The sequence below is a fragment of the Oncorhynchus nerka genome, linkage group LG10, assembly GCF_034236695.1.
Source record: "Oncorhynchus nerka isolate Pitt River linkage group LG10, Oner_Uvic_2.0, whole genome shotgun sequence".
NCBI classification, from domain to species: Eukaryota; Metazoa; Chordata; class Actinopteri; order Salmoniformes; family Salmonidae; genus Oncorhynchus; species Oncorhynchus nerka.
In genome coordinates, this window is record NC_088405.1 from 86,022,487 (window position 1) to 86,046,793 (window position 24,307).

General features: G+C 45.2%; 1 protein-coding gene across 1 annotated transcript in view; it reads right to left on the reverse strand.

Annotated features, from left to right (window-relative positions):
- Positions 1–5,143, reverse strand: part of LOC115136197 (PDZ and LIM domain protein 4-like) — a 39,057-nt gene extending 33,914 nt beyond the window's left edge. Inside the window, exon 1 of the mRNA XM_029671747.2 lies at positions 4,862–5,143. Coding sequence (XP_029527607.1) covers positions 4,862–4,954 — 93 coding nt within the window. The 5' untranslated portion in view covers positions 4,955–5,143. The remainder of the gene's footprint in view (positions 1–4,861) is intronic.
- Between the last annotated feature and the right edge of the window lie 19,164 nt (positions 5,144–24,307).

A 24,307-nucleotide genomic window follows, 5' to 3' on the forward strand; every position in this document is an offset into this window, starting at 1 on the left:
GTTTACAGTATACTAAAATGACACTGTATACTACATACTTAATGAATATATACTATATGTTTGTATGGGCATTCAAACACAGCTAATGTGTTCAGCACCATGGTGTTAGGGAAAACAATCATAAAACAGCAAGTGAACAAGAAAGGCCTATGAATCAAATTTAGGAAGAACCAGGAGAAGGAAAAATAATGATTTACTGCCTGGTAGATACATCCTTATCTCTTAAAATAACTTAGAACTTCAGAGGAAATGAAAATTAAACAGAGTTCAAATGTCGGTGAAGTAAACCTCGCCTTACATTTGAAAGGAGGAAACTTAGACATTACGATTCAAGTACAGGAGACTCCAGCTTTATCTACTCAGAGACAATACATCTCTGATAAAGAGTAAAAGTTCGTTGTCACAGTCAGTAGAGAAAATACACAAGACAATGGTTTGTAAAGGCTTGATATGTATAGACCTTATGAACTGGATCTGACCTTGGCATCAGTGTGTAGGTCCACAACAACTGTATAGCCTACCTAGCGAATAAAAGTTTCCAAGAATGTTGTGGGGAAGTTAGGTAAAATAACCCAAATACCCCAAATATAACCTTTAGGGAAAGTGCTGTATTAACTGGGAATCATCCATTCTCAGAAAAGGAAACTTGTGAATAATCCTTAATAAAACACACATTTTTGTATTAAATGTACATTACATGGAGCAGTGAACTACTGTCTCAGAGGAAAACTGCTTGTGAATTGGCACCATTAGCTGGCCAGTTGAATTGACATTGATTTAACAATGTCTTCTCCCACAACTGCCATTTTCTACACATCCCTTCAAAGTGTTTTGGCAATTACGTCAGTGACCTGGCTGGGTACACTGGCTGGCAATTTAGATGCACGAGTCCTATGGACTTCACATTCATCAACTCCGGCCCAATTCCCCAACCTCAGAAAATTAGCACCTTTAGCTACAAACCAGCTGCTGCTATCATGACTGTGTACTGGGACCCAGAACTTTCACTGTCTCAGAATGCAGGTGTTCTAGATCATGAACTCAGATATGCGCAGGGGAATCTTCCCTCTGTGTAAAATAGAGTGCCGCTGAGCACTTGGATGGAAAAACACTGAAATATCTCGCCGGTTAGGCATGTCTTCTCTGCTTTTTCCTAAATGGTTACGATGAGCTTGAACCATGTGGGGGTTGGGTTGTCCAAATGTCCCCATGTGGATTCCTCATTGTAACCTTTCTACATCAGTACTGCATATGGTGTAGTATGTACACTCATGGTGCAGTATAGCAGGAATGCAGTGAATGTGATTAATAGCAAGCCGGGAATACTATATCAGCAGAATTGAACAATAGATCTACCGTAGCATATAACTAACCCCCTGGTTCAGTAATTCTCAAGCCTGGTCCTGGGGACCCAAAGGGGTGCCAATGTTTTTCCATAGCACTACACACCTGATTCAAATCATCAAAGCCTGATGAGTTGGTGTGAATCAAATGAGTAGTGCTAGGGCAAAAACAAAAATATAATGCTTCAGAACAGTCGCCCTGGATAAGCCCAGCTGGATTCCTTTCCCACCATTATGAGTTTTTTAAAGTTGGAGTTGACTACATACGACACTTTGACTTGGTGTTATGGACTGGGTCTGATGCTCTTTTAAGCCCCATTGGATCTCACTCTACCCTGTGATTAACATCACATATGGCACCCCATTTCCCATATAGTGCACTAGTTTCTACCATTTGGGATGCACGACCAGTGACATCAGCCAAAATCTGACAAAGCTTGAATCATAGCCTTGTTATAGTGCCAACAATTTGGGTATGGTATCGATCTCACCGGCCTAAGGAAGATTTGAGAAAGTCTAATAATGTCTTTGTACAATGAAAACCACAGTCATGATATCAGATGATCAGTCCTTACACTGCACAAAGTAAAGGTACTGTAAACTTAAAGCTCTTCAGGCCTTTAAAAAAACAACTAGGCCAAGTGATTATGTCAATGGCCTGGAACATGAAAGAGGGTACCTTCAGCTGACCTGGAGTCAGTCTTCTCTCATGAATCAAAAAATGACATCCTTGGTTGAAGTGGTAGTTAAAGGGTCTGGAATCTTACAGCTGAGACAACAGCTGGAATCCCTCAGCAGCGCCACAATCTCTGATGAAAAACAAATGTCAACACCTGGCCCACTCCAGGAGCCCACCACAGTTTACCCTTGACTGAGACCAACCATTGGCTACTGCCAAATCCACTGCTGGCCCCGACTCATTCAGAACCTTAGAAATCGACCCTTTACCCACATTTTGGTTAATAGTATATCATGTTGGCCAATTGACACTCTGCCCCACATAATGTGGCAACATTGTAGCAAGTTTGTTTGGGTTTTCTTGGCAGACAGAATGATAGCGGCCTCGTCATTGTATCAGTCTCATTATGGCGTCAGAGCGCACAGGCGGCATCATTGAGGCCATCTCAATTTTGAAGTAGTCAATTTTCTTCTACTACGACTGATAGGAGTTGGTAAACAAAGTAAAAAGGATGCATACTGCCACCTGGAGTGCATTGTTTGAACAGGTATAAAGCCAAGCTTCGCATTTTACTGCCACCTGCAGTTAAGAAATGTTTACTCACAAATACAATTAATTTGCTGATTCCTCCTGACAACCTAGATAGTAATAATAGTAATAACAATTCCATCAAAATGGTTGAAGTCCTCAACAGGAGAGAACGACTGTACCGGAAGTTCAAGGCCAACCACGGTACTGCAGGCATTGTTTTCAGAAAACAGGTCAAATGGTCAATCTTCGTGTAAATAACAAATTTAAATTTAAAAAAGGCACAGAAGTTGAGAATAATTTAGTTGCTCATTTTTTAAATATATTTATTTATTTAACTAGGCAAGTCAGTTAAGAACAAATTATTTACAATGACAGCCTAGGAACAGTGGGTTAACTGCCTTGTTCAGGGTCAGATGACCTTCTGAACTCTTGGATTCGATCTAGTAATCTTTCGGTTACTGGCCCAATGCTCTAACCACTAGGCTACCTGCCATCCCAAACTGCTAATGGCAGTCTGCAGTACCCCGGTCGGCCTTCAACTGGAGTTAATGAGGGGGCAGCACTGAGCTAGTCTGCAACATCACATCCAGGTGTAGCTCAAAATGAGCATTTTATGGCTCCATGAGATGCGCTCTTAACCCACTTCATATGGCTTCAATGCTCAAGAGTCTTCACATAGGAATGAATGGTGTCACATGAGCAATGGCTTTGTCCATTCATATACAGTCATTGGACACTGCCTATGCTAAAATAAGCTTTTGGTCCTTATAGTCTATCGTTGGGTGTATTCAAGCAGTAAGCCTAACGATGCCGACAGTAGACCAAAGTATGCAAGTGAAATCGGGGGAACAGTATCTGTGACAGCCGAAAGTTGGACACTGTAGGGGTTCAACATGGAATCAACATAGCCAGCCTGCTCTCAGCTGTAACGTAATAAATGTATATCTGGAACACTCAAATTAATATAGGTTAGGCATGGTTACATAAGACAGGTTACTTAAGGCAAAAATGTGAAACGTCTAGCAACCCAAAAATTGCGTGTTTAGATTCAATCGCTGACTTTTTTAGCATTTTAACAAATACTTACTACTTTTTCGCTACTTTACATGTTAGATAACCCTTCTACGAACATTGGCCATCTAGATAACTTTAGCAACAACAAATTGGAATTCTTTCAATTTGCAACATATCATAGAAATGATCATTTGTAACATATACGTACGTACTGGATGAACATCCATAATTAATACATACTGTAATGACCCTGGGTTTATAAGCACGGAAATCGACTACCACACGAGCATGCTTTTGCGGCACATTTGATAGCGCACCGGACCTCGGGCTCGAAGGTCCGAGACCTGCTCTCTGCTGTTTCATTACCATATGAAACGTAATTGGACTGTCCCCAGTTTACATTTGCTATGTTACGTCTACTCCAGAGTCCAGGTTGACATAGCGGCTTCTATTTCTAAAAGTTTTTGTATCAATGTCGAAATAAACTTTCCTATACCCCCATATCAAACACGCAAACTGGAAACATAACGTGTGTAAAATTAATTGGTTAGAGAAGTCTATCGCTTCCCCTGTAGTTTTCGAACAAAGTTGGTTCCTGTTTCGGCATGTATTTGGCCACTGTTCGCGTGGGTCATACAAAAATAACCTAATGATTGGTTGACAAACAGCAGCCGCGATGACAATAAAAGTGATCCCCACGAACGCGCCCATTCTCTATGTCGGCAGAGCAGATTACCAACAACCGTCGCATTTCACAATGACCGCATGCATGGTAACACGCTACACTTCATTCATCAGTTGGCTACTTTACCATGCGAGAAGACCTTAACAGTTAAATTGTATACTACATGGAAAGTGAACACCTAATAGATACAGAATGTGTGGGTGTTTGGAGTAATAAACAGCAGCCCTACAACTGCACAATGTGGTGAGTGCCACACTTGAATAAACTTCGACGCACGAGCGGGAGGATAGTTTTCACCGTCTGACTTGTAACTATAGGAAGCGGGACTGCGAGCCTCCGACAATATGCTGACAACACAATCACGTAAACACCGGGATGTGAATATGGTCAAATGAAAATCTGTGGTTTTAGAAGGATTGAGACGGACAGTCGATCGGTGAAATGTGTCAGCCTCATTTGTGGATCAATTTTGGCATTATTCTTTTTCGAAATTCAACATCAATTCACAACAAGGGGCGGTGACAAATAACACAAAAATCATTAGACGCAACGCAGCAATCAAATTTTGACATTAAAATAAATGAATGGGAACACATTTAGGCTACATACCCTCGAAATAGTTAACGGAGTACTAAAGTCCCTTCCACCGACCAGTCGAAACCCCCAAGGTGAGGGTCCCTTCAGTGTCACGGTCTGGGGCATAGTTGATTTAGAAAAATTATATCCGTAGGAACTATGCGATAAACTGTGCAAAACAACTAGGTTCACCACCTATGAGCTGCTAGGCAACACTGTCTCTGTCGCAAAAACTTTCTTCTCCACTTGATTCAACTTTAAATAATGAAACCGCCTCTGACGTGTGATTGGGAGTTGTTGTGTGAAGCCGCCTGACTGCCCGCCTCGCACAGAGTTTAATATGAATGGGAGGGTGCAACGAAACGCGGTTCCATGGAAACGGTCCACTCTTTATTGGTTTAGATTGACAGACCATCTAGATTAGAAGAACATATTGTAGTTTTTTAACTAAAGAAAAAAGTACAAGATTGGGATAGATGGGACATTAGAGTTCAGTTCCCAGTGTCCAGTTAGTAGGCGCATGTGTATAGTGTTTTTTTTGTTTTTTACACCTGCATATACACAGGTATGATCTGATTGGTTAAAAGACCAATTACTGAAGAAAAATAAATCAGAATTGGGCTGCCTGTGTAAATGCAGTTTGAGCCTGCTTGGTGTCACACTTTTGCTCAAACTAACACACTTTACTCGAACAATCAACTAATCGGGATCTTCAGTTTAGAATGCAATTAGTTTAGTCAGTCGTGTTTGCTATGGATGGGGGAAAAGTGTGACTCCTCTGGCCAGGGAGGCCCTACGTGAGATTTGGTTAGGGCGCTCCACCTCGAGGGAAAACATTTTATTGGCCCCAATCTTGACAGCGAAGAAAACATTTACGTTTTAAAGTTAATTTCCTGCAATTCTGCACATTTTACAATGGGGCAGAGAGAGAAAAAGCAAAAAAAGTTTTAAAGCAAAATTCCTACAATTCTACATATTTTTCCATGATTTATGCCATGTTAATATGATATCTGAGTGAGAATGACAAACAAAATCAATGGGGGGACCGTGCCTGGAGGTCAGGGCCCCTGGGCAATTCTACATATTTTTCCATGACTTATGCCATGTTAATATGATATCTTAGTGAGAATGACAAACAAAATCAACGGGGGGACCGTGCCTGGAGGTCAGGGCCCCTGGGTAATTCTACATATTTTTCCATGACTTATGCCATGTTAATATGATATCTGAGTGAGAATGACAAACAAAATCAATGGGGGGACTGTGCCTGGAGGTCAGGGCCCCTGGGCACATGCCCTGCGTGCCTATTTTCGATAGCTGGCTAGACTAACTACCAATCTAAAAATGTACATGGCTAATTGCCGGCTAATTGAGTGACTGACATAGCAAGAGAAAAACTGCTGATGCACAATGACATTTCAAAATTGCACCTGGTGTGTTTTACTGCACTTACTCTCAATAGCAATTTGAGAGCCCTACTGAGGTCCTACAAAAAGCGTCCGAGAACCCTAAGCGACGGCTTATGCCTGAAGCCGGCCCTGACTCCGGCCCCAAGGACTGGAGTTGCCCATCCCTGACTTAGACCAGGGCCTCCCAAACTCGGTCCTGGGACCCCGCTGGGTGCAGATGGGAGACCGAGTTTGGGAAACCCTGACTTAGACTATGGAGACCAAATCCATTGAGGACTTTAACCTATGCCAGAGAAAGCAACTGAACAATAGATACAACTGAAAAGTTATCATGTCAACAGCTGATACTGATTGAAAACATTACAATGTGGATGCATTCAAAAACAGGAAATGTCAATTAATTGTCTATTCACTGATTTACCCAGTCAATTATACAGTGACTCACTGAGTATGATTTCTGTCTGTGAATCTATGACCTCATAGACATTCCAGCAAGGCTAGGCTAGCCCTGTGTCTGTACAAAACAGACATGGGAATTGAAGAAGTGTCTGAGGGTATGCTGGTGAACACTATTGAGTCAGAGTGAGTCTGGGGTACATACCTACCTGTGTCAGAGTAACAACAGTGTGTATGTGTGTCAATGAGAGCATATCAAACCAGTGATATTCTATGTGCCCTACATACTAAGGAGCCATAGTACACCTATAGGAGACACTGGCGTTAATCAGCTGTCTTTCAAGTATAAGCTGTACAGCTCTGTCACAATGCCAGTGTCTGGAGAATGACTTCATCTGTGTCAGTGCAAGTGTTGGATAAACTGTTGATCATCAACCCTTCTATTTGAAAACAATATATGTTTTTGATGCCTATTCTCCCTATAAAACAGTGGAAATGTCTCTGATCAACACCACCAGTTTAAGGCCTTGTGTATGGCCTGCAGATGTACAAATGGTAACATTTTCAGTAAAACAAAAAAAAGTACATTTGTGGCTCACAGCTTGTTTCAGAGATTTATGTCGCCAGTGTTGAAGATGCCTCGTCATACAGTATGAGACAGTGTGACACAGTGGAAACAATGATGGCACTGCAACTCCACTATCTAAAGAGAGAAATTAAGTGTAATTCATGTGGTTAGAAAAATGCTGAGTGGAACAACACCTTTCCCCCTCAGGAGACAGAAAAAATTTGGCATGGGTCCCCAGATCCTCAAAATGTTATACAGCTGCACCATTCCGACTGGTTGCATCACCACCTGGTATGGCATCTGACCGTAAGGCATCACAGAGGGTAGTGCGTCCGGCCCAGTACATCACTGGGGCCAAGCTTCCTGCCATCCACAACCTATATACTAGGCGTTGTCAGAGGAAGGCCCAAACAATTGTCAAAGACTCCAGTCACCCAAGTCATAGATTGTTCTCTCTGCTACCGCACGGCAAGCGGTACCGGAGCGCCAAGTCTAGGACCAAAAAGCCCCTTAACAGCTTCTACCACCAAGCCATAAGACTGCTGAACAATTAATCGATCAAAGGGCCACCCAGACTATTCACCCCCCTCCCCATTTGTTTTTACCCTACTGCTACTCACTTTTTATTATCTATGCATAGTCACTTTACCCCTACGTACATGTACAAATTACCTCGACTGACCTGTACCCCTGCACATTGACTCGGTACCGGTACCCCCTGTATATAGCCTAGTTATTGTTATTTTATTGTGTTGCTTTTTATTAATTTTTTTACTTAGTTTATTTAGTAAATATTTTCTTAACTCTATTTCTTGAACTGCATTGTTGGTTAAGGGCTTGTAAAGTAAGCATTTCACGGTAAGGTCTTGATTAGAAGCAGATGTAATCGTTAGATAACCACAGGGCCAAAGTATCTCTAGTTAGCCTAAGTTTATAGTGTATACAACATACTCATCAGCCAGGACTCACCAGTACAGTGAGTTGTGTTAATGGTCATGATGAATAGGAACTATTTGTAGCCCTTCCCTGCTCACTGAGGGTAGAGTCAATTTACATTGCTATCCATCACTATATATGTAATCAAACAGCTGTGTTTTTCACTCACCCATACAGACACCAGGTGTTCCAGTTGAATGTTTAATGTAGTGCTTGGTTAAGGTTGCTGGAACAATAAACAGGTGTGAATGGATTTGAACATGGCTCATTCATTTGCCATTTAATCAAATGAGAATAAGAGCAAGGTCATGTGTCAATGTGTTTGTAAGTACCCTTCACAGGAGGATCAGGCAACAGTATATACAAAACAGAGGCACAAACACAAACAGACACTCTTTCTGTCTCTCTCCCTAGCGCTCTCACTCACACACACAAACATGTGCACCCACACACATACAGGCATGCGCACACACACAAACAACTTATACCCATTTCAGACAGAAGATGTGGTATATTGCCTGTAAAACATTTAAGGCTATGTTTATATGATCCCCTTTCAAACAGCCCCTTAAATAACACCTGGCAGGTCCCTTTCATGCATATCAGTGGGTAACTGACACATCGGACTTGGTGTTGCTAAACCATTGGGGCAGTTTGCATTTCAAATTAGGGAGGTGTTAAACAATGGAAGTCTTAATGAATTTTCATGCAAAAAAGCAGATAATCATTGATACAGACCCGGTACCTGTATTTTGGTTACAGGGTCTGTGAAAATGCAGGAATCAGGCCTCCTGAGTGGTGCAGTTGTTTAGGGTGGCAGGTAGCCTAGTGGTTAGAGTGTTGGACTAGTAACTGAAAGGTTGCAAGATCAAATTCCTGAGCTGAGAAGGTAAAAATCTGTTGTTCTGCTCCTGAACAAGGCAGTTAACCCACTGTTCCTAGGCTGTCATTGAAAATAAGAATTTGTTCTTAACTGATTTGCCTAGTTAAATAAAATGTCCAGGCTCTGTTGCAGCTGGCTGTGATGGGGTTGCTCAAAATTGGCCCATTGTTGTCTGAGGGAGGGTTTGGCTGTCCCATTGTGCATTAGTGACTCCTGTGGTGGGCTGGGTGCAGTGCATGCTAACATGGTAGCACAGTGTTTTCTTCCGACACATTGGTGCGGCTGGCTTCCGGGCTAAGTGGGCATTGTGTTTTGGAGGATGCACGGCTCTCGATCTTTGCCTCTCCCTAGTCCGTACGGGGGTTGCAGCGATGAGACAAGACCGATACCATGGAAAAAATGTTTTAAAAAAAATGTATAAATACAAATAAAAAAACAATGTAAATTTCAGGAATCGTGGCTTTTTATTATCCATGTTTTTTACCCCTATCCCTTTCAGATATATATTTTTTAAACTCGTTAAAAGATGCAGGCATAGGGCCTCCTGGGTGGTGCAGTGGCACAGCGCCAGCTGTGCCACCAGAGACCCTGGGTTCGCGACCAGGCACTGTCGTAACCGGGAGGTCCGTGGGGCGACGCACAATTGGCCTAGCGTCGTCTGGGTTAGGGAGGGTTTGGCCGGTAGGAAATGTCTCATCGCGCACCAGCAACTCCTGTGGCGTGCCGGGCACAGTGCATGCTAACCAAGGGTGTTCCCTCCGACACATTGGTGAGGCTGGCTTCCGGGTTGGATGGCGCTGTGTTAAGAAGCAGTGTGGCTTGGTTGGGTTGTGTATCAGAGGACGCATGACTTTTAACCTTCGTCTCTCCCGAGCCCGTACGGGAGTTATAGCGATGAGACAAGATAGTAGCTACTAAAACAATTGGATACCACGAAATTGGGGAGAAAAAGCGGGAAAAAAAGGTTGCAGGCATGATACATTAGTGGGATCTTTGTCTGTGTATGAAAAGGGTATTACTGTATCTGTGCATGGATGCTTATAGAATGGCCTAATAAAAAGTTTATTTGAACCCTGTGCTCTGATGACCTCTGTCTTGGCATCAGCTTCATCTCTACAGGGGTCACACAAACTTTAATGACACCAACCCTCTCATTAACTCCCAATGAGCGCCAGAATGCTTGCGGATGCTTCCAATAAACCATGACCTAAACCCCTGTGAGTGATGGGAGGGAGGACCGGATAGACACTCTGCTATACTAGACTTGGCTAACAGGGTCTGGTTAACACACCCCACCGCAATACTGGATGCTGAGCTCAGCCTTCTCGCTGCTTTGTTCTTCCCACAAACCATACAGCTGAGTGCAACTGATGCCAGCTCTCTCTCTCTCTGTCTCTTTCTCTCTCTCTCTCTCCTTCAATCTCTCACTCTCTCTCATCAACAGCGGCCATCTTGGATGCATGGTCCAAACAGATTGTGTAGCAGCTGGTGGACAAAAAGCAAATTACTTAACAAACGCCACAGTTGTTCACCCACTGGATTGGGCCTTTTATAATGTCCACTGACATCTCAGATAGAGCGGAGAGGAAAAGGAGGGGGCATGAGATCAACTTGATCAGATTTGGTATCCTATTATTACTGTATGATAACAGAGGAAAGGAGCAATAATCAGGTCAATTTTACAGCACAGGAGGTTGGTGGCAGCTTAAAATGGGAGAGAGGGCTCTCGTTAATGACTGGAGCGGAATAGGTGGAACCGTAATCAAATCCATCAAACACATGGTTTGGAGGTGTTTGATGCCATTACATTTGCTCTGTTGTGTGTTTTACAGGTAGATCAAACAGTAGTTTTCTTTACATACATACAGTATGTATACATACATACGTATGCTAATTTAGCTTCCATTACGTGTACACAAATCTTGTTAGATGAGGCTTTGAGTGACTTTGACATTACAGAAACATCAAATACCTGATTCACTGAACCAAACTGAAAATGAGGAGTAAGTATATTGCTGTAAATTAGAGCAATTAGCAGACAGCAGGATTAAGAACAGTATATTCTGCTGTAAATTACAGCAGTTAGCAGACAGCGGGGTTAAGTACAATATATTGCTGTAAATGACAGAAATTAGCAGACAGTGGGATTAAATACAGTAAACTTTCTAAATCTCATAAAACGCATTAACAATCTGTGGTTAAAAATGAATAAGCCTAAAATATATCTGGTGAGACCTAAAGCAGCAAACAAATGACATGAATACTCTTCAGTTCAGATTTATGTTTTTGTACTCTCCAGTGTGACAGTGCGGTGGATATTAATTATCTGAAAGCTCTAAGGAAGGACAGTAAGCAGACAATTAATCTCAAACAAGTCCTTTCAAACTGCCAGACACAAAATGGACTCTCAAACGCCCAACAGCATTGTCATTGACAAGCCGCGGTACAGGAACAGGTGTACTGGAACACTACATATTAAAAATGACACAGGCTAAAAACCAATGGTGTAACATGCGTTGTTTGAAGGAGACCAAGGCGCAGCATAATTTGTGGTCATCATATTTATTTAAATGAGAACCAGCAACAAAATAACAAAGTGAAACCAAAACGAACGTACCGTTCCGTAGGCTACAAGGGCTGTACAAAAACAAGATTCCACAACATAGGTGGGAAAAAGGCTACCTAAGTATGATTCCCAATCAGAGACAAAGATAGACAGCTGCCTCTGATTGGGAACCACACTCGGCCAAACACAAAGAGACCCCGCTCCACCTCTGGCTCCCCCTACTTTGGTGGCGCCCCTGGTGCAGGGACTCTCGTCGCCGACCCCAGACTGGGGACCCTCACCGCAGGCCCCGGGCTGGGAATCCTCATTGCAGGCCCTGGACTGGGATCCTCGTTGCAGGCCTCGGACTGGGGACCGTCGCTGGAGGCTCCGGACTGGAGGCCGTCCCTGGAGGCTCCGGACAGCGGATCAACGCTGGAGGCTTCGTGCCATGGATCCTCACTGCAGGCTCCGTGCCATGGATCATCACTGGAGGCTTCGTGCCTTGGATCATCACTGGAGGCTCCGTGCCATGGATCATCACTGGAGGCTTCGTGCCTTGGATCATCACTGGAGGCTTCGTGCCTTGGATCATCACTGGAGGCTCCGTGCCATGGATCATCACTGGAGGCTTCGTGCCTTGGATCATCACTGGAGGCTTCGTGCCTTGGATCATCACTGGAGGCTCCGTGCCATGGATCATCACTGGAGGCTTCGTGCCTTGGATCATCACTGGAGGCTTCGGGCCATGGATCATCACTGGAGGCTTCCTACGTGGAGCCGGAACAGGTCTCACCGGACTGAGGAAACGTACTGGAAGCCTGGTGCGTGGAGCTGCCACAGGGCTTACCAGGCTGGGGAGACATACTGGAGGCCTGGTACGTGGAATCGGAACAGGTCTCACCGGACTGGGGAGATGCACTGGAAGCCTGGTGCGTGGAGCAGGCACCGGATACACTGGGCCGTGGAGGCGCACTGGAGGTCTCAAGCGTAGAGCCAGCACAACCCTTCCTGGCTGGATGGTTACTTTCGGCCGACAAATGCGTGGCGCTCACACAGGATGCACTGGGCTGTGCAGACGCACCAGAGACACAGTGTGCAGAGCCGGCGCAGGATATCCTGGGCCGAAGAGACGCACTGGAGGCCAGGAGCGCTGAGCCGGCACCATCCATCCTGGCTGGATATCCACTCTAGCCCGTCCAATGCGGGGAGCTGGAATATAGCGCACCGGGCTGTGACTGCACACTGGAGACATGGTGCGCATCACCGCATAGCACGGCGGCCGACCGGTCACACGCTCCCCACTGTAAGCACAGGGAGTTGGCTCAGGTCTAAACCCTGACTCCGCCAATCTCCCCGTGTGCCTCCCCCCAATTTTTGGGGGGAGCTGCCTCTCGGGCTTCCGTGCCGTGACCCCTTGTATAGTTGCCGTTCCTCTAATTCCTCGTATCCTCGCCGTTCCACTCTAGCTGCTTCTATCTCCTCCCTTGGACGGTGATACTCTCCAGCCTGCACCCAGGAACCCTTGCCTTCCAGTATCTCCTCCCATGTCCACTCCTCCAGAAAACGCTGCTTGGTCTTTTTGTGGTGGGATCTTCTGTAACGTGCGTTATTTGAAGGAGACCAAGGCGCAGCATAATTTGTGGTCATCGTATTTATTTAAATGAGAACCAGCAACAAAATAACAAAGTGAAACCAAAATGAACGTACTGTTCCATAGGCTACAAGAGCTGTACAAAAACAAGATCCCACAACATACAGTAGGTGGGAAAAAAGCTACCTAAGTATGATTCCCAATCAGAGACAACGATAGACAGCTCCCTCTGATTGGGAACCACACTGCCAAACACAAAGATATACAAAACATAGAATGCCCACCCCACATCACACCCTGGCCTCACCCTATGGTTACACAGAGTTATGACTAAGAAAATAGCCATGAGCAGTGTAGAGGTGTGTGTGTGTGTGGGGGGGGGGCATCTGTTGCTCTTCAGCATCTTCCACTCCCATTTAAGTCCCCCCAACAATCCACACAGTAGTAGCTGACAAACCAGAGTTAGAGAGGACAGTTGTCATAGTCGAGTCAGCCAGCCTCACACTACATCTTAGCTAGCCTCACGCTACATCTTACCCAGTCTGAAGTGAAGTTCCCACCCACACACAGCAGGACAGAACAGCAGGGTGTGTTAGACATGTCAGGTCCTGAATTTGAGACAGGCAATTACACAATAAACTTAACCGGAAGGCGAGGCAGGATCACAGTCTTTCATTCAGAGTGACAGCTCTTCCTCTACTGTATGTGAGGAGAGCAGGACAGTGTCCGCACACAGGAGTCATGTTACCTCCCAGGCCCAGATATAACAGAGACAGCTAGTATGGAACGCAGTTTGGGTCTTTGCGTGTTTAAAAAAGATACATGTCAAATAACACCATTTGACACGTTAAATAAGCGTCAAATAACTCAGTTCTATTATAGAATGATTTTGTGTATTCTTAATTTGTACGTGCAAGCCAAGCGCCACCACTACTATCAGTAGCACTGTCAAAGCTGTACAATAATGCATTGGTAATAAGGCATTATTTGTTGGACAGCAACTTCTGGGGTAGCTAGCTGGCTTTAGCTTGGTACCTAGCTAGCACCAATACAACCAGCCTGAAAACAATTACCAGTAGAAACTGCAGTCATTTTCATTATTCTTAGCAATGATTTAAGAATCCTTGTGAGTAAGTATTAGCTAGGTGGTCACTTGTTGTTCGCATATTGAAACTGAACTTCAGTTCATGAAAATAAATATCTAGCCAGCTACTTAACCCTGTTGCCCAAAGCTAACGCTATAAGCAGCCAGCTAGCTTCATGAGACTCGACCGGACCGGGTTATGTCTTGTGAAGCTAGCCACAATAAGGATTAGTGATGGGTTGTTTCGAACGAGTCGGCTCTAAGAGCCGGCTCTTGTAGGTGAACGTTGGAAGCCAGCTCGCATATCAGAAGAGCCGAATCTATTTATACAAATATTTTTTAAATTAAGATATGAATAGTCAAAAGATATAAATGAATAGAATGAACAAATTCAAAGAATGAAAAAATAAATAAAATAATATAGGCCTAAATGCTCTAGCGCACATGCATTCATTCTGACTGTCTGCTCAGACTAACAGCCTCACCTGTTGTTCCTGTCAATCAGACACGCAGTGTCAACCAATGAACCAAAGATGCGTGAGGGAGGGCCGAGCCAACTCACTCACAGTCACTCACTTAGCAGCCGAGGAGAGAGAGGAAGGACAGCTGTGAAAACAACAGCTGGAAAATGAGTTGGAAGCATAGTAACATTTGGATGCATTTTAATAATGTAGACAATGTTAGAGCACAGTGTAGAATTTGCCAAAACAAAATCAAATTTAAAGCCGGTTCTACGCACAACCTTCACCGGCATATGTGAACTGTGCACCCAACTTTGAAGCTAGCTGTAGCGGAGCTTCGAGAAACTAGCGGGCGTGATTGTGATAGTGGTGGAGCCAGCACCTCCACACCTGGAGATGTATCCACTCAGTCAAGTAGGTGTACTCCCCGACCCATGGCAGCGCAGTCTTCTATGGACCAGTTTATGCCAAAGTCTATGTCTGTAGAAAAACAAGGTCAAATTGATATTGAATTGGCTAAAATGATTGCCACCGATTTCCAGCCATTTTCGATCATGGAGGACAGCGGTTTTAGAAATTATAGCAATAGTCTAAATCCAACATACACAATTCCAAGCAAAACCCTTTTAAAATCACTTATTCCACAACTGTACGAGAGCACACAGGCTTCAGTGCGGGAAAGTGTCCAAAAAGCTACTGCAGTTTGCCTTACAACTGACTGCTGGGCATCAAGGGTAACCACTTCTTACAAGTCGGTTACATGTCACTTCATTGAAGATTTTTCGATGTCTAGCTGTCTTCTGGACTGCTTAAAGTTCAGCGACAGACATACCTCAGAGAACTTACCCGGTACCCATGGAGCTGGGAGGTGCTGTGAGTAGGGAGACTGGAGGAGGTTTCAGCTCGTGCACCATCTGTGGCCGCAGAGGTCACACTGCCGGTCGGTGCCAGGTTGGTTCCTCTGGGGATCGAGGCAGCAGGCAGGGCACTCTGGTGTCATCCCAGGTGAGCCGGCACCCTTCTCACCCAGAGCCCTCTGTTGCACACATGTTTTTGTATGTTTCTTTCCCTGAGTTTTCCCCGCATTCCCAGAATAAGGCGCTCGTAAATTCAGGCGCGGCTGTGAATTTTATAGACAGATTGTTCACCCTTAGTTTACATTTACATTGACATTTAAGTCATTTAGCAGACGCTCTTATCCAGAGCGACTTACAAATTGGTGCATTCACCTTATGACATCCAGTGGAGCAGCCACTTTACAATAGTGCATCTAAATCTTTTAAGGGGGGATGAGAAGGATTACTTTATCCTATCCTAGGTATTCCTTAAAGAGGTGGGGTTTCAGGTGTCTCCGGAAGGTGGTGATTGACTCCGCTGTCCTGGCGTCGTGAGGGAGTTTGTTCCACCATTGGGTGGCCAGAGCAGCGAACAGTTTTGACTGGGCTGAGCGGGAACTGTACTTCCTCAGTGGTAGGGAGGCGAGCAGGCCAGAGGTGGATGAACGCAGTGCCCTTGTTTGGGTGTAGGGCCTGATCAGAGCCTGGAGGTACTGAGGTGCCGTTCCCCTCACAGCTCCATAGGCAAGCACCATGGTCTTGTAGAGGATGCGAGCTTCAACTGGAAGCCAGTGGAGAGAGCGGAGGAGCGGGGTGACGTGAGAGAACTTGGGAAGGTTGAACACCAGACGGGCTGCGGCGTTCTGGATGAGTTGTAGGGGTTTAATGGCACAGGCAGGGAGCCCAGCCAACAGCGAGTTGCAGTAATCCAGACAGGAGATGACAAGTGCCTGGATTAGGACCTGCGCCGCTTCCTGTGTGAGGCAGGGTCGTACTCTGCGGATGTTGTAGAGCATGAACCTACAGGAACGGGCCACCGCCTTGATGTTAGTTGAGAACGACAGGGTGTTGTCCAGGATCACGCCAAGGTTCTTAGCGCTCTGGGAGGAGGACACAGTGGAGTTGTCAACCGTGATGGCGAGATCATGGAACGGGCAGTCCTTCCCGGGAGGAAGAGCAGCTCCGTCTTGCCGAGGTTCAGCTTGAGGTGGTGATCCATCATCCACACTGATATGTCTGCCAGACATGCAGAGATGCGATTCGCCACCTGGTCATCAGAAGGGGAAAGGAGAAGATTAATTGTGTGTCGTCTGCATAGCAATGATAGGAGAGACCATGTGAGGTTATGACAGAGCCAAGTGACTTGGTATATAGCGAGAATAGGAGAGGGCCTAGAACAGAGCCCTGGGGACACCAGTGGTGAGAGCACGTGGTGAGGAGACGGATTCTCGCCACGCCACCTGGTAGGAGCGACCTGTCAGGTAGGACGCAATCCAAGCGTGGGCCGCGCCGGAGATGCCCAACTCGGAGAGGGTGGAGAGGAGGATCTGATGGTTCACAGTATCGAAGGCAGCCGATAGGTCTAGAAGGATGAGAGCAGAGGAGAGAGAGTTAGCTTTAGCAGTGCGGAGCGCCTCCGTGATACAGAGAAGAGCAGTCTCAGTTGAATGACTAGTCTTGAAACCTGACTGATTTGGATCAAGAAGGTCATTCTGAGAGAGATAGCGGGAGAGCTGGCCAAGGACGGCACGTTCAAGGGTTTTGGAGAGAAAAGAAAGAAGGGATACTGGTCTGTAGTTGTTGACATCGGAGGGATCGAGTGTAGGTTTTTTCAGAAGGGGTGCAACTCTCGCTCTCTTGAAGACGGAAGGGACGTAGCCAGCGGTCAGGGATGAGTTGATGAGCGAGGTGAGGTAAGGGAGAAGGTCTCCGGAAATGGTCTGGAGAAGAGAGGAGGGGATAGGGTCAAGCGGGCAGGTTGTTGGGCGGCCGGCCGTCACAAGACGCGAGATTTCATCTGGAGAGAGAGGGAGAAAGAGGTCAGAGCACAGGGTAGGGCAGTGTGAGCAGAACCAGCGGTGTCGTTTGACTTAGCAAACGAGGATCGGATGTCGTCGACCTTCTTTTCAAAATGGTTGACGAAGTCATCTGCAGAGAGGGAGGAGGGGGGGGAGGGGGAGGGGGATTCAGGAGGGAGGAGAAGCTGGCAAAGAGCTTCCTAGGGTTAGAGGCAGATGCTTGGAATTTAGAGTGGTAGAAAGTGGCTTTAGCAGCAGCGACAGAAGAGGAAAATGTAGAGAGGAGGGAGTGAAAGGATGCCAGGTCCGCAGGGAGGCGAATTTTCCTCCATTTCCGCTCGGCTGCCCGGAGCCCTGTTCTGTGAGCTCGCAATGAGTCGTCGAGCCACGGAGCGGGAGGGGAGGACCGAGCCGGCCTGGAGGATAGGGTACATAGAGAGTCAAAGGATGCAGAAAGGGAGGAGAGGAGGGTTGAGGAGGCAGAATCAGGAGATAGGTTGGAGAAGGTTTGAGCAGAGGGAAGAGATGATAGGATGGAAGAGGAGAGAGTAGCGGGGGAGAGAGAGCGAAGGTTGGGACGGCGCGATACCATCCGAGTAGGGGCAGTGTGGGAAGTGTTGGATGAGAGCGAGAGGGAAAAGAATACAAGGTAGTGGTCGGAAACTTGGAGGGGAGTTGCAATGAGGTTAGTGGAAGAACAGCATCTAGTAAAGATGAGGTCGAGCGTATTGCCTGCCTTGTGAGTAGGGGGGGAAGGTGAGAGGGAGAGGTCAAAAGAGGAGAGGAGTGGAAAGAAGGAGGCAGAGAGGAATGAGTCAAAGGTAGACATGGGGAGGTTAAAGTCGCCCAGAACTGTGAGAGGTGAGCCGTCCTCAGGAAAGGAGCTTATCAAGGCATCAAGCTCATTGATGAACTCTCCGAGGGAACCTGGAGGGCGATAAATGATAAGGATGTTAAGCTTGAAAGGGCTGGTAACTGTGACAGCATGGAATTCAAAGGAGGCGATAGACAGATGGGTAAGGGGAGAAAGAGAGAATGACCACTTGGGAGAGATGAGGATCCCGGTGCCACCACCCCGCTGACCAGAAGCTCTCGGGGTGTGCGAGAACACGTGGGCGGACGAAGAGAGAGCAGTAGGAGTAGCAGTGTTATCTGTGGTGATCCATGTTTCCGTCAGTGCCAAGAAGTCGAGGGACTGGAGGGAGGCATAGGCTGAGATGAACTCTGCCTTGTTGGCCGCAGATCGGCAGTTCCAGAGGCTACCGGAGACCTGGAACTCCACGTGGGTCGTGCGCGCTGGGACCACCAGATTAGGGTGGCCGCGGCCACGCGGTGTGGAGCGTTTGTATGGTCTGTGCAGAGAGGAGAGAACAGGGATAGACAGACGTTAAAAGAACGACAGTAGCTGGCTAGGTAACCTAGAAAATCGCTCTAGACTACACAATTATCTACACAATTATCTTTGATACAGAGACGGCTATGTAGCTAGCTATGTAGACGGTGGGCGTTAGCTAGCTGGCTAGCTGCTGGGCAGATACGTTAGGACGACGAAATACGATAATTACGCAATTATCTTTGATACAAAGACGGCTATGTAGCTAGCTAAGAAGAAATTGCTAAGATTAGACAAATCAAACCGTTGTACTTTAATGAAATGTAATGAAATGTAATGAAAAGTTATACTACCTGCAGACCGAAGTGCAGACCGAAGTGCGGATGCGACTGCTCGCTCCAACCCGGAAGTCCAAAAAAAAAGGGATCCCCATTGTTCCCGTGGCTGTGCCCTTCCCCGTTCACGCCTTAGACAGTCGACCATTAGGGTCAGCGTTGATTAGGGAGGCCACCGCTCCTCTGGGTATGGTGACGCAGGGGGTTCACAAGGAGAGAATTAGTCTCTTCCTCATTGACTCTCCTGCGTTTACCGTGGTGCTAAGACTACCCTGGTTAGCTTGTCATGACCCCACTGTTTCTTGGCATGGGAGGGCTCTCACGGGGTGGTCCGGGGTTAGGGGTTTCCGTTGGTGCTACTACGGTGGAAAGTCCAGACCAGGTCTCTACCGTGCGCATTCCCCCTGAATATGGCGATTTGGCTCTCGCCTACTCAATTATCACCCCATCGACGGGGCAATTGTGCGATAAATCTCCTGGTAGACGCTGCACTTCCCAGGAGTCACGTGTATCCCCTCTCACAGGCGGAGACAGCGGCTATGGAAACATATGTCTCCGAATCCCTGCGCCAGGGGTACATTCGGTCCTCCACTTCACCCGCCTCCTCAAGTTTATTTTTTGTGCCGAGCATGTGTCCCTGGTGCGCAGGGGGTGGAGATGGAGAGTGACCGCATTTCAGCCGTCTGTAATTGGCTGACTCCCACCACGGTAAAAGAAGTGCAGCGGTTCCTAGGGTTTGCCAATTACTACCGGAGGTTTATCCAGGGTTTTGGTCAGGTAGCAGCTCCCATTACCTCACTGCTGAAGGGGGGCCCAGTATATTTGCAGTGGTCGGCTGAGGCGGACAGGGCTTTTAGTCACCTGTGGGCTCGTTTTACCTCAGCTCCCGTGCTGGCCCATCCGGATCAATTTTTGGCGCTCATAGTGGAGGTGGACGCGTCCGAGGCTGGGATAGGAGCCGTGCTCTCTCAGCACTCAGAAGCTCCACCCCTGTGCCTTCTTCTCTAAGAAGCTCAACCCGGTGGAGCGAAACTATGACGTGGGGGACCGGGAGCTGTTGGCTGTCGTCAAGGCTCTGAAGGCATGGAGGCTTGAGGGGGCTAAACACCCTTTTCTCATCTGGACTGACCACTGCAATCACTTGGCACTCGGTGTCACCGGTCTTCTAGCCATCATCGATCCAGTTTTCAATTTCCATGTGTTTTGTCTTGTTTTTCCTCACACCTGGTTTCAATTCCCTCAATCATTTGTTGTGTATTTAACCCTCTGTTCCCCCCATGTCTTTGTGTGGGATTGTTTATTGTAAGTGCTTGTGCACGTGTTGATTGGTGTGCGACGGGTTTTTGTATCCAAATATCTTGTTATTTTTATGCCGTTCGTTTTTGCTATTAAACTGCTCCGGCTATTACCAAGTTCTGCTCTCCTACGACTGACTACCTTGCCACCGGTTATGCACCCCTTACATACATAATAGTGTTATTATATGTGTATCTTTTTTGACACGCAAAGACCCGGTAGAGACAAAGTAGTGACTTTCCACTGCAGGCCTGTATAGCAGTGCATGAACATATGGCTTTATGGTACAGTAGCTGTAGTTTGCACATTGTGTGAGATCATACCTCTGAGGGGAAGTCAGCAAAAGCCTGGTCTACACCACTGGATGAAATACTGCCAGACTTCAACAGCTGCCCCCTTTTAAATCCTTAAGAGTCTAAAAACGCACCCGTGCAGCAATCAAAGTAACATAATAAAGAAATCCCTATCAAAATCCATTAGTTTAAATGAGAGATATTTGGGTTTTTGCATGGGCTGTCTCAATCCACCGCATCCACCTATGTTTATGCCTACAAACTAATATGACCATTCTATGTTTTCCTCTACGACCATCAAAAGTGTCACAGGACTCGTCTGAAGGTAACTGGTACTGGTTTAAAAATTAATGAAAGCATGGAGGTAGTTTTGTACCAACAAAAAGAAGGGTGTTGAATATGTGTCCAAAAAACTTAAATATTTCCAGAGCTTTCTTATCTCCCAGATGTAGGACAGACACTTCAAAACCGTATTTCTTTTGATTTAGATTTATTTTTTGTCCACTGTGAGCAACTATAGCCTTTCACTCAGCTTGTCTACTGTTTGTTGGTTCCTTTCTGCCCTGTATTTGGGTATGGGTGGTAGAACTACTCAACAATTACATCCAAAATGGCACTCTATTCCCTATGTAGTGCACTACTTTTGAACAGGACCCATAGGGGTCTGGTTAAAAGTAGCACACTATATACAGAATAGGGTGCCATTTAAGACACCTAAAGGTATCTTTGACTGATGGAGGGGAATGCAGCTGTGATCCACAGGGAACCACAGTTAACAAGGTTTGTTTTTCTCCCAGATGTATTTTTAAAACCCTCTGTGAAATCCCTGGCCTACTGTCAGACGCAAAGCATTTGCAAGGGTTTGAAAGAAGAAGAGTTTGAAAAAAGAGCCATCTGTCTGTTTATTCTAGTGTCCCTCTCTATCCTCAGAGGGCAGGCTCCAGCCGAGGAGCAAAAGTCAACACTAGCTCTCTCCAGGAAGAGGCATTCCTCCTCCCCAAACCCTAGCCTTTGGTCTAGCCGTCCTCAAGAATGCCAAACAGCACTTGTGAGAAAGGCATACAGGGTCTGCCAAATGGTACACACCTACAGGAAATGACTGGTGTCTGGCTTTTATTTCCCAATCCATTGTTTGGGAGGCCGTATGGCCTGTACCTGCCTTACCAACAAACTGTGTGTCAGAGGAATTAACTGTGCTGACATGATGTTACAGTAGTTACCTAATTCCTACTAGGCACACCGTGTCATTTAACGTGGAAATGTGGGTAATATTTAGTTGAAATGTTGATCAATGAGATTTCAACCTTTATTCACCCACTCAAAAAGACAGCCAGAAGTGTGTTGAATTCCCAATGTGTTATCACTATGCTTTCAACCATTTAAAAGAACAACAAAGTTAAAATAGGAATAAAATGTCAAATATTTTGTAATGCATTATCACTGTGCTTAATATAATAATCAAATGACCTGGATTGCAGATGAGATTACATAAAAAGTTAATAGTTCAAGCGATCAATGCTGTTCAAGATTCTGTGCAGATTATTATAGCAATTGCGAAGATCTCCACAGACCTGTGACTTTTGCATGCTATCTTGAAAATGCAGGCTTTCTATGAGTACATAAGACATTTATAGTTACACTAGGCTAACCTCAAAATGTGACCATGGATGTGTTACTCATTTCAAGGTTGAATAAATACTGTTACATTAGTTTGTAAAATAGCCTTAACTTTAGACTACTTACTGTATTACAAAAGTATTATTGAATTTAGTCTAGTTGACAACACAATCAAACATCAACATTTGAGAGAGATGTATATTTTGTGCCACTGACTTAGTCTGGCTTTAATTCCAGTTGGTCTACAAATTAATAATTTATATGTTGGATTCACGTCTCCTCAGCCAAAAATCCAAGTTAAAAATAGGACTAAATCTAATTTAAACAAACTTTAAATGCACTTTAAATAAAGTTTGATTTGATTTAATCCTATTATTTAACTTAGATTGTGGTTTGGATTGAGATGTGAATACAAAATATTAATGATTACTGTAAATTGAAGATTACATTTGAAATCAACCAAAGCTTCAAACTCCAGGACTGTATGTATTGTCTATTTTTTGGTCAACACTGGGTTTAATTGAAACAATAGCTGTTGATGACTTGGCAAACCAAAGTTTGGCTACCTGCAGTCTAGTGGTTAGAGTGTTGGGCCGGTCACCAAATGGTTGCTAGGTCAAATCCCAGAGCTGACAAGGTGAAAGTCTGTCATTTTGCCCCTGATCAAGGCAGTTAACCCACTGTTCCTAGACTGTCGTTGTAAATAAGAATTTGTTCTTAACTGACTTGCCTAGTTAAAACATTTTTAAAAAAATGCTATGTAGTCCTAAATAATCTCATCGATGTGATATAGTATGGTCACATTTCCTTTGTTCTGCTAAACCTAACCTTTGCATTGACTTCACTATCAACAGTAAATATTATTAAGAGATCGCTTAAGAGATAAATGTCACGATAGCACATTAGTGTAGTAGTCAGTGACAGATATCAAAGCTAAGTAGGGCTGGGCATTGTTAGAACCCTGCATGGGAAACCAAATTCATAGCTGTAGATAGAACTCTCCAGTAGGAGGTGCTGCCCAGCCTATAGTTTTTTTCTTCTGACAGTGGATATAATGTTAGAGATCTGATGTTATTTCAAAGGTACAAATTCAACATATTTTATACAAGATTTGTTAATGTTGAAAATTCATTACAATGACATAATCCTGTGGTTGAAATTTCACCCTCAAAACTAACGTTTTGACTTTTTTCAAAGCCACTATTTTCCACGTAGATTCCACGTCACAATACTTTGACAAATTACATTGATTCAACCAGTTTGTGCACAGTGGGTTGTGTTCTGTAGGCTACCACAAGAAGGTACATATCTAAATAGAGAAAAGTGGATGACAGAGAAACAAAGCAGAGACACTGATTGGTGTTTATTGTGGTTTTGGCAATCGATCCCCATCATTCAGACATCTATCCCCCACATGTTGTCCACTATGAGCAACTAGCCTTTCACTGATGCTCTCCAGACCCTAAGGGTTTGTTTGCTTGCTGGCGCTCAGCTTGTCTACTGTTTGTTGGTTCCTTTCTGCCCTGTTTTGGGGTATGGATGGTAGAACTACTCAGAGACTTTGTCCCAAATGGCACTCTATTCCTTATGTAGTGCACTACTTTTGAACAGGACCCATGTGGGTCTGGTTAAAAGTAGCACACTATATACAGAATAGGCTGGCATTTAGGCCACCTAAAGGTATCTTTGACTGATGGAGGGGAATTTAGCTGTGATCCACAGGGAAACACAGTTTGTTTTTCTCCCAGATATATTTTGAAAACCATCTGTGAAATCCCTGGCCTACTGTCAGACAGAAAGCATTTGCAAAGTTTGAAAGAAGAGGCTGAAAAAATAGCCATCTGTTTATCCTAGTGTCCCTCTCTATCCTTCAAT